Consider the following 11,429-nt stretch of genomic DNA (forward strand, 5'->3'; position numbering starts at 1 on the left):
TCTGAAATCTTCTTGTCTTTAGAGGTTATATTTTCAACGTTTTCTGGGAACTGCATTGTATTGCTTTAGAAAACTGATGTCCAGACATTGACCCTCAATCCTGCAAGTGCGAAGAAAATCAAACAGGGCAAAGCAGTTTCTAACATCCCTTTGTAAGATTTGTTGCTATTTATTTATTTCCATCACAGCTTTGATTCAATTCAGTCGGTCAACAATTTTGGTCTTTTACAGCCATCCTCATACCATTTCAGATTAGGTACAGTGTACTGTGTCTGCTTTGCCACAGTTAAAATTCTAATGTTGAGGCATCACAGTGTAACTAAATCTCATGCTAAACCCATCTTGTTCAGTGGACTGAGTCGTGTCAAGTGTAGTATCAATTCTGGTATTCAAAATTCTCGTGAAAATGTTGTACGGCGTGCTTTCCTAAGTATTAGGATTATTTTGGGTTTATTCTAATTTCTTGGCAGTGTTCCAGTGTGTAAATAGCCTGAAAATATTTTAACTAAATGCTTCATAGATTGTTCATTCATCAGCTTTAAAATTTCAGCTGAGAGGTCATCACTACCTGAGGCAGTTCCTTTTTTCATCTTGTCTGTAGCATGTTTTACTTCTGAGGGGAGTATTTCTGGGATTTTGCAGATGCACCCAATTCTTCTAAGATTAAGGTACCATCATTGACGTGGCTGTACAGGTTACTATAAAAATTTCCGGTATAGTTGAGTACTTCTGCATTTTCTGTAATTCAGCCTTGATTTGTGTCTAATGCTATTAGTTGTCTCTTTCAAATTGTAAGCTTTTGCTTGACCGTCTTTAAACTAGATTTATTTTCAAAACTGGCTTTCAGCATATCTTTTTCATAATTGTGTCTTTCTTCGTGCTGTTTCTCAGAGCCTCCCACAGTTTTGTGTATTCTACCTTATCTTAGCTTCTCCTTTCATTTTTCATCTCTTGTCCATCAACCTTATCATTTTATTTGGTTGATTTTGAGATCTACATAAACCTCCTACTGTTTCAGCTGTTATGATTAGTACCTTTGTTACTGCTTCTGCTTCCCTTTCTTTTAATTTTCCCATAATTCTTTCTTGAAATTCCTTTTTCCATTCTTTGAGATTTTTGACATATATTTTCTTTGTCACTCATTCTGCAAATTGACGAATCTCTCACCTGTCATTTCTGTCATTTATTCCATATTTGCCAATAACTGAATCATGTTCCTTGTATGTTCCAACTTTGGCATTTAAGTCACCAATTATGAATTTATGTAAACAATGCCTTGCTTTTTCACGGGTTTCTGTCGGGCATCCATAGAAGGACTCTTGTCTCTTCATCAGAATGACTGTAAGTAGCTGCATATGCTTGAACTATTTGGATTTTATACCTGTCTGATGTCTTTAGGACCAAACGTGTGAAAATTGCAGTGTGTTCACACATTGTGCTTCAGATCTATGCATGCATATTTGCACATATTCTCAGAAAGAAAGTAATAAAAATTTCACTTGTAATATAGCAAAGTAAATGCTCCTACTTGTCAGTGTGAAAAATACAAATGTAATTGCTGATTTGATTTTGATTCGCTATAAGCAGACTTAGAGTAAAGTTATTGAGATACTTTCTTCATTGATAAGAGTACCGAACTGATTTTAAAATGACAAAAAAACTTTCTCTCTTCTAGCATATTCATTTTCTTCCATTTCTTTGCATGGTGAAGGATTTGGAGCTTATCATTAATGTTCTTGGATGTATGTTTGTTGTTTAAGATGCATTGTGAATGATCTTTGATTATTCCATATGTTCATCCAGTGCTATTTTGAGTGAAACTGGTGAGAGTATGTCACCCTGTTTGACACTAGATGTGATTTCACATTCTTCCAACAATTTCTGTTAACAGTACTCGTGTAATGCAGTCTAGTCCTCCGTTCTTCTTGGATTTTCCAAGAGTCTGTCTGCAAGTGGAATTATATGCCTTCTGTGGAGTACACAAAGGCTAATATCATCTGTTAGGATCTTACAGAACTGCGTTCCAGCTATTCTTTGAGGATAAAAATCTATTCTATAACCTTCTCTTCCTTTCCTAAAGCTCACTTGATGGTTTGCAAGAGTACTTTCTATCTGTTCCTCTCTTCAGGAGGAGATACGCCAGGATCTTGTAGCTGACTTCTAGTAGTGATATTCATCTGTAATTGTGTTTGCATCCCAATTATTTATAGGGACACATGCGTGAGTAAAAATATCGTAGCAGAGTAAACCACTCAAGTTGATTAAAAGTTCTTTACTGTACTCCATGACCAGTTTCAGCATTAATGCTTAAGCCATTTTCTAGTGGAATCTGAAAGCGACATTGTAAGTGAATAATTATTTGTGTAAAAATAGTATAAAAGTATCTACATGAAAAAAACGTAAGTTTATGCATGTGCAGAATAAGTGCAGAAAAATATAGCTTACCTTGGGCTTGGGTGAAACAGTCAGGTAGATTTAAAAGTGACTTGCCCAATAATATTGTAGAAAAAAATGGACATTCCTTGGTTATAGAAACAGTGTATTTTGAAATCTTATAAATTTTAAATTACAGGCTTTATCAGTGAGAAGATAAAGGTAGCTGTTGTCCTGATTTAATTAAATTTTAAAGTTGTTTGTCTGGTTGTACCGACCACTGCAAGTGTAATTTTACATCGTCTAGTGTGAGAGGGAGAAAGTTAGAGCACAGGAAACTGTAAAGACTGCTAGAATTTCATGGTTGCAACATGGACTGCATACAATATAAGGTCATGTTCACTAACAACTAAATGCAGTCATGAAACGTCTATTGCCTTTAAGCGAAGCTATAAGTATGGAGTGGCATACATCCAGAAAACTGATGTTTTGTTGCGTGCACTGCTCCTGGATTCCTGTAATGGGAATTATTTAAATATTTGTTGTATCATTATGTTCAACCATTGCTGGCATTTATAATGTCGGCTTCAGATCTCACTACAAAATGGCTTCAATATAAAATCTAATATTGGTCACAGAGTAAAATAAAGATTTTTTTAAAATTTTTATTTATTTATTTATTAGCCACTGGAGTAATTATCCATCAATTCATTACACAGTTGCAGAACAGCAGCACTCAAAACAATGGAGAAACTAGAAATATGACAGTATGCAATTCTTTGACTTTTTTCCAGGTCAGGGGATGAGATACTCATTGATGCCAAACTTCAGATGCAGCTCAGCAAGTAGGGCTATGAAGTAGCTCACACCTCTTCCGGCGATCTTCCAGTCTCCCAGGAGGTCACGCTCCGGGGCTCACACGGTCCGTGTTCGGAGCTCCCGTGCTGTCCCTCGGGCATCGGCTTGTTCACATTTGATTGTTTATATTCTGTGAGCATATAATGAATGGCTGTGGGTACTGAAAGGTTACAACACTAGGTTACTTAACAGGGTGCAGGTCACCGATGTAAACTACAGTGGAGACCCAGCCTGTGGGCACATACATAAACATGTAGCATTGCTTTGGTGTCACTCTGTCCTCTGTGGGCTGTGCAGCACTTCTGCTTCATTATGCTGTCAGCATTATGTTACCTCCTGAAAAATATGATCTCAGACAGGAATCCAGTCATACAGTATGTGAAAAAGTGAGAATTAATGGACTATATTAGTTCTTTGGCATCGCCAGAGGCAACAATAGAGACTTTTCCTGTGTTCACATGTACAAGATAAGTCTAACCAAAGTAATGGATATATGAGCAAAGATGGAAATCACTTGTACAACTTGAGCTTTGTTCTTAGTTCCCTGAGTGGATGACAAAAAGTGTAGCTACATTGAACATCATCTCCTGTATCAGGATTGGTTTAGTTTGGCCCACTCAGGACATTTTACGTAAAGTAACAAAGCTTTGATAGATGTTTTGGAAAAAATACAGTGTCTCCAACAGTAGATGCATGGTTTGCCACAATCATACTGTGGGTGTTTCCATTTACAGAGTATGTTCTTGTAGAAATGACCAACTATTTGGAAGATGACAGAATAGCAATTTGAAGTTAAAAAGTTCATATAGACATATGTTCTATTCAGAATGGTTACAGAGATATTTTTATTTATTTATACCTGTAGGTGCAATTGAAGACTTGAAATAAAAAAGCCTCTAAGGGCTGAAATCGTGAATTTGAGGAAAATGAATTTTAAGTATGCTCACTAATGTTCGTTTGATTGCAGTATTAATGTGTGTTATATGAAAGTTAAGCATAGTATGGATCTATTTTCAAAAAGAAATTACAAACATTATAATGTAATTGTATTAGAAAAAAAAACTGACTGAATGTTTAAGTGCTATGGGGAGCTCTGAGTGCACTAGTTCAATACTCAGCAGAAGGCTAGTAAAGAGGACAAACAACTGAAACAGAAATGTTCTTTGTTCATACACTAAAAGTTGATTCTGCAATACTTTTGTAAAACTGTCTGTGGTTATTATTTGTCAGGTACTATGTTATTTCAGCCAAATTTTTCATTTTTCTTCAGAGACGTGGCTTGTAATATCCAAAGCAAATAGTTGAATTTTCTTCTTGTGCACTCGTTTACATTTGGTTTCAACTACATGAGGCTTATGTTTGTCCAGCCATAACCACTGTACTTTGGAAATGTTTGGTTTTGTTGTGTTTATACTACAGTCTGCTGCTTTCTTGAACTTTATTGAGTCAGATGCATTCATGTTACTGACCATAAATGGCTTTGTCTTTATTACTGTGTTGTGTACTTTACATCTTCTGGAACAACACATTTAGTAGGCTACCTATTTTTCTTTTCCGCTAAGAAGTGACATGATCCTTAAACTTATGGTTTATTTCTTCACAAACACTGATTATAACTAGGTACATCCAGAGAAAGAGAACATGCAGCAATTTCATTAGCACCACGCCCTGTCAAACCCTTGTGCCACAGAGTCATGTATACATCATCGTTATCAGTAATTTGCACACCAAAGTTGTGCATGAGGTAAAACATTTGACTGTGTGTCAAAGATGGAACGAACAGCTCTTGTTGCAAATCTATGGATGTTGTACAAATTACACTACTGCGTTTCTCAGATTTGTTCTGTTTCATCGTAGTCATAGCATTTTTGGCCGTGTGTTGATGTAACTCCAGATAAGCTGTCAGTTCTTTTCCTCATGAGGGTTAATGAGAATCTGTGCATGTAACTGGTGACACTTGCCACACATGATGAAAAAGGAGCTTAGGGAAATGTTTCCTAAAAGTATCATAACAAAAATGTTATGTGATGTGTGAATCGTGGTTGATGTTCTTGAAGGCATTCAACATTTGATGTACAGTGAGATCAGGGCATAGATATTCCTTTTTCCGTTTTGCATCTGCTGTAGTGGCTTTGCTCTCGTGGAAAAGATTGTATATTCTGTAACAGTTGATATTCTGTTTCAACACAGAATTTTCTGTGTTGCTTCTTATTGCCCCTTGTCTGCTTGTAAGTGGTAAGGCTTTTATTCTTCTTTTCAGTTAGTACCCAGATTTTCTTCTTAGTTAACGAAAATGTTTCAGCTAACGTTTCTCTGCAAACTTGAACTAAGTGACCTTGTGAATGTGAAACAGTTCAATGAACAGTTGCTCGTTTCCCACTCTGTGAAAGGTCATCATAGGTACTATCATATTTTCTCTTAACATGATACTTGCATCTTCCAGGGCATAAAAATCTTCAAACAGACTAACTTGGTGTTCACTGCTTAGGTTCTCGTATTTATACATGCATGCTCAAGGAGGAGAACCCTGTGAACTACACCTCACAAACCCCCCCCCCCATCTTTTTTTTTTTTTTTTTCTCTCAATCAACATAATGTAGTTAGACCTTACTGTTGCGAGAACAAGAATAAAAATTTTGTCCAGGTACAGTGCAGGTTAGCGAACAGTAATGAGACTTAACCTCCTCCGCCGAATGAGCTTTTAAAGGAATACATTTATTATTCCCTCCATTTTTCAGCTTTTTCCTCATTGCAGCCACAGTACCTTGTCTTTTAATTCATCATAACTCTCCACTGAAAGCGTTACAAACCTCTGCTATTTTATCTAACAGTGAGGAGTAAGCGCACGGAACATAGTGCCATTCGCATTTTAACAACAGTGGCTGTTAAACCTCATGCCATCTGTTGATTGCTTTTGGTACATTTTCATCATGGCATATAGATCCCATTTTACACAAAACTTCAGAATTCTTTATTATGGCACTTAGAGCCCTTTTTTATTTCAAGTCTTCAATTGGGATGTTATCCCAATGGCAACTTCAACATTTAACTTATAGAGTGGCACAAACAGTATTTTGCTTACCACATGGCACAAACGAGAGAGACTTTTCTTTGGATCCTTTGTGTTGCCATGTGTGCACTTCTGTGCATTGGCAATAATTTTGAATAATTCTATAATAATAACTAAAATTCATGAGCAACCCATTGTTATGAATGTTGATTTTAATTTTTTGAAACAAAATATGTACATAAATTTTAATCTACAGACTTTTCTAGCACTTTTCAACATGTTCTCCATTTTTTTATATACAATTTTCACACTGTCCAGAAAATTCCCTTGTGGTAAAGTTGTTTTGCATGTCAGTTGACAGTGATTAATTGTAGCAGTCCTTCCACAGCTGTTCTTTAAGATGGTACCTGCCTCCTTAACTGAGTTTGTTAATGAGTGCCTGAGTGGTACTTGACTCTAAGGTTAGCCAGTTTGAGTCCTGGCGGTGGGTGATATATTCATTGTCAGTATTTAGCAGGCGAATGGAGTAAAGGTGGTGGTGTACAGTTCCTGCTTGCCGGTCTTTGCACCGAGGTCACAGATTAAATTCCAAACCTCTCCACACTGTCTCTCATCAAGTGAGGGCATGTGAGACTGTCGATGGTGATCTGTTCATCAGGTAGCTATGTTATGCTTGGTTGCCTCCATGGTGTTGTTGAAGGGGAGTAGGCTGTGTGTTGGCATTGTGCGTCACACTATATGCTCACCTACAGTTACACATGTGACACTACCATATATTCTCAAAGGAGGAGGCCATTGTGCAGAAGAGCTCTATCCAAGACAGCATCTGAATCTACCCCTTCAGGTCTCCTGGATGAGCATACCAACATCTTTACTTTACTTTTAAAATGGTAATCAGAGAGTTTAGTGTTGGGACTGTGCCCTTCCTGTGAGGTATACTGAATAAGACTCCTATCCCCCCACCTTTTTGATGGTGTTCAAATAGTGTGCAAATGAACCCCTTCTTAAACACACCCTTTACGTATCACACCACTGGCTTGAGGGCTATAGCTCTGCAACACCTATCTGTTGTTGTTGTTGTTAAACCACTATCTCCATTACACATGTATTGGAATTGCAGTTGTAACAAAGGGTTGCTCATGACTTTTAGTATGACCCTCTTAGAAACCATGTGCCACAAGAAACTAATGTACATGAAATATGTTGTACTTCACAAGGAGTTCATAACAGTAAATGTGTGTATATCCTTTTGCTCTCCTCCTCTCACCCCTCCCCCACAAGGAAAAAAAATCCTTCGTGAACATTCACTGTTCCTCCTGGGACACATTGTATCATCTGTTGAAGATAATTTTAATACCCAGCACTAAGCTTTAACTACATGCATTGCACTGATCGATTAAGCTGTGGTTTCATAACAATTCATATACAGTGTGCCTCATATGAGAGAGTTGCAGACAAATAATGTGAGAACACATTTAAAGAACCTCTTCCTTTTATCTGTCGTCGTGTGCCATACACACTTGAAGATACTAATTGTCATATTTTATGAACCTCGTCCATCAATAGTAGTGATCAATCTGTTAGGGTCAACAATTTTCCTACACTTCACTTTGTAAAACCAAGAACAGCTACATTAGAGCTTCTAGCAGGGAAATCTGCCAGTTATCAGTATCAAATAAAACAATATTTGAGAATTGTTCATCAAAGCATTGTTACATCAGTGCATAATGTGGAGGAACACCAGAGAGAGAGAGAGAGAGAGAGAGAGAGAGAGAAAATGAATCTGTCTTATCTAATGCAACATGTCAGCACACATTGGCTTCCTCAATTGCAGAAATGAACCAATGAGGATTGTCTGGTGACTAATACTTACCATCCCATAGCAAAACAGTTGACTATTTGAAAAAATGGCCCTCGTGCTCAGTGGAACAGTACAGTGTATCTGGTCAAATGATGCAAAGGTTGAATCTATTGCACGGTGTCATTGTTGAACAGGTTTCATATAGTTCTTTTTCAACCATTTGAAATTGTAATGGAACGGCAGCTGATTACTGTACTGCTGCCTAATGTTTGAAGGTAAAACTTTTCATAAAACGTACTCTGCATATAAGCATTCAAGGCATGTCTGTATATTAAAAAAAGTTTGTGCTCAGTCAAACTGAGCTCTTGGAATGCTCAGACACCAAGGAAAAATTGCTATTGCATTACTTTCATTGCTGTGCTTTGGCAAGCATTGTTCAGAAAGAAACACAAAATTTTAGTGTTGAGGTTCCATCCTGGAGCAGTGGAAATGTGTTTAGCACAATTTTCAGTACTTGCAGTATTCACACTTTTATATGTAATAAGTTGGACAGTATCCTTTAGTGTTTCACTAATTTAATCGCCTTTTGTTAAGTCCAGACTTCAAGTTTAGACAGATTGTGATAAAATAAATAATTTGTATAGCTTTATAAAGAGAATTATTAATGTGATAAAAATACAAAAATAGAGCACATATTAGACACCTCTCTTTAGAAGAGAGAACTCTTAAATCTCTTGCAATTGTAATTTGAATTAGTAACGAATGGGGAGAGAGAGACAGGTGTTTAAAATATTAAATTTGTGTGACTTGTGGATTATGCTTTTCCAAGGCAGGAAAGTATGATTGTGCTAGTCAAAGAGTCTTTCGACCAGTGTGGTGGTTTAGATGCCAATGTAGACTTGAAGAAACTGTGCCAGTTTTATTGTTGTAAATAAAAGTTGGTATAAATTGTATATTTCTTCAGAAATAGCAGATAACATATAAGAAAGTAAATGTTGGAACGAAATTAACATATTCAGATTTTAAAGAGTAATAAATGAGTATGTTAATATTTTTCAAATCTGATGCTAAATCATCAGCTTTTATTTAATATGTTCAATTTTATGAACACCTTATATAGAGTTAGCACACAACTCACATCCTTGTAGTATACAGTAAAGCTAAGTTCGATAGTGGATTATGTGATGGTGATGGGTAGATATCTAGTACTGCTCTCACTGTATGTTGTCATGTGATAATCAGCTTTTTTCCATACTCTTGTTACATTAATTGTAGACTAACAAATATTCTAGTCTGTCTGTGAAGTCTTTGTTATTGTTGTTAGTTACCATAAAAATAAAATAAAAAAATTACAAATAAAAACATATCTTTTTTATTACCTAATATAAGTGTGGAGATACCACTTATCACCAAATATTCACAAACAAATGACCAATGCAGTTTCAAGACCGGTGTGGTGGTAAGTTCTATGGGACCAAACTGCTGAGGTCATCGGTCCCTAGCCTTACACACTAATTAATCTAACTTACGCTAAGGACAACACACACGCCCATGCCCAAGGGAGGACTCCAACCTCTGATGGGGGGAGCCGCGCAAACTATGGCAAGACGCCTTAGACCGCACGGCCAAGACCAGTGTATCAAATTTGTTTTCTTCAAATGGAACTACAGCCTCTCCATTGTGCCAATATAGTATTTGTGGCAAGTCTTGGTGCTCTTCAAGCATTCTGTGTAAGTTAGTACCACACCATCAAATTCTTCCTCAGTAACTACCATTGTATACATAACTAACATTTACAGATTGACATTGTAAATATGCTGAAGCTTCAGAGAAACTGGTATAGGCATGCATATTCAAATACAGAGATATAGAAACAGGCAGAACACAACACAGCATTGTGGTCAGCAACACTTATACAGGGTGAGTCACGAAGATATACAAATATTTTAATATGTTATTCTACAAGTAAAACTAAAGAAAAAACTTCATATAAACAAGGGTCCACAAATGTTTAGTTACGGAGTTACAACTATTGCCTGAAGTCTTACTAACTTTGTTAATATGAAGCCATCGCATAACTGTACAAGGTTAAAGTCAAGTGGAATTTCCATTTATTTTGTTGTTATTGGTCTGGTGAATCTATTAAAATGCATCCCAGACATGTATCTGCAGTAGTTTTCCAGAACATCCAGAGAAGCAGAGACATATTTTGTAAAATTTTTAATTTATTAACTACTTTGCCCAATTGGTTTTTTAAATTCCAGGCAACTGCACAAAGTTTTCAACAGAAGTTGCAGAAGAATTTAATTTTGGAAAAAGGATGGAAATAACATTAACTGAAACTCTATGAATGTGTCAGATAATGTGCTTTTATTAATACCATAGCACATGTGAATTTGTTGGACTGGAAAAAACAAAGCTCAGTGTTAAGGAAGTTCTACAGTGTACATACAGTTATCACAATACATTCACAATAAATGATACCCGGGCTACATTGTGCAGCATCCGTAATATCCTTATCATCATCTTCATGTATCGAGAGCTGGTACCGATTATGAATGCTAGGTAGAGAAACTTGTGCTCCTTTGTTAGCAACTTTGACCTCAAGATCTTCTAAGGCCTTATAAACAGTTAGACGCGAACGTCTATATCTTCTTCTATATGGAGGCATCTCAGATAAGAGTACGATGCTGCTGCACGCCGACTGAAGCCGGCTTAGACTGTTACTCCACACGTCTACACTCACCGAGCGCTGGGCAGCGACTGGCTGTGGCGAATCCCGGACGCGGGCGGTAGGATCTCTAGACCGCCCGCGTCCGCGATTGCGCTTCGGCACAGCGCCAAGGGTGACGCAACGCTGACCTCCAGCGTTGGTGATGTCACAGAGTGATGATGTCATGCTTTGCGCGACAAAAAACTGTTCTCACTCTATGGCCTCCGGTTAGTGGAGCGTACCTCCACGATCAGTATTTTTTAATTATAATTTTTTTTTAATAAAGGATTATGGGAAAGGATAAGAGAATTTTTATTTTAATTTCTGTAATAATGTGTTACATCTCCAGTGACTTGTACTTTAGCACATCTTCCAGCACCTTTCATCCACAGACAAACACTCTCTTGTTCACTTATTTTACGATGATTTCTTGTTCTGAACGAAAATGCCTGGTTAGATATGAAGTAAGACACGCCCAAGTCTCGTGACTAGACCGCCCGCGTCCGCGATTGCGCTTCGGCACAGCGCCAAGGGTGACGCAACGCTGACCTCCAGCGTTGGTGATGTCACAGAGTGATGATGTCATGCTTTGCGCGACAAAAAACTGTTCTCACTCTATGGCCTCCGGTTAGTGGAGCGTACCTCCACGATCAGTATTTTTTAATTATAATTTT

General features: G+C 37.3%; 1 protein-coding gene across 2 annotated transcripts in view; it reads left to right on the forward strand.

The window, feature by feature from the left end:
- LOC126106337 (tubulin-specific chaperone cofactor E-like protein) overlaps window positions 1-8,012 on the forward strand; it is a 69,672-nt gene extending 61,660 nt beyond the window's left edge. For both annotated transcript variants that reach the window (XM_049912585.1, XM_049912586.1), the window contains exon 9: window positions 3,168-8,012. In XM_049912585.1, the coding sequence (XP_049768542.1) occupies window positions 3,168-3,222 (55 nt within the window). In that variant the 3' untranslated portion in view covers window positions 3,223-8,012. The remainder of the gene's footprint in view (window positions 1-3,167) is intronic.
- Window positions 8,013-11,429: the final 3,417 nt, after the last annotated feature.

Source organism: Schistocerca cancellata, chromosome 10 (assembly GCF_023864275.1).
Source record: "Schistocerca cancellata isolate TAMUIC-IGC-003103 chromosome 10, iqSchCanc2.1, whole genome shotgun sequence".
Taxonomy (NCBI): domain Eukaryota; kingdom Metazoa; phylum Arthropoda; class Insecta; order Orthoptera; family Acrididae; genus Schistocerca; species Schistocerca cancellata.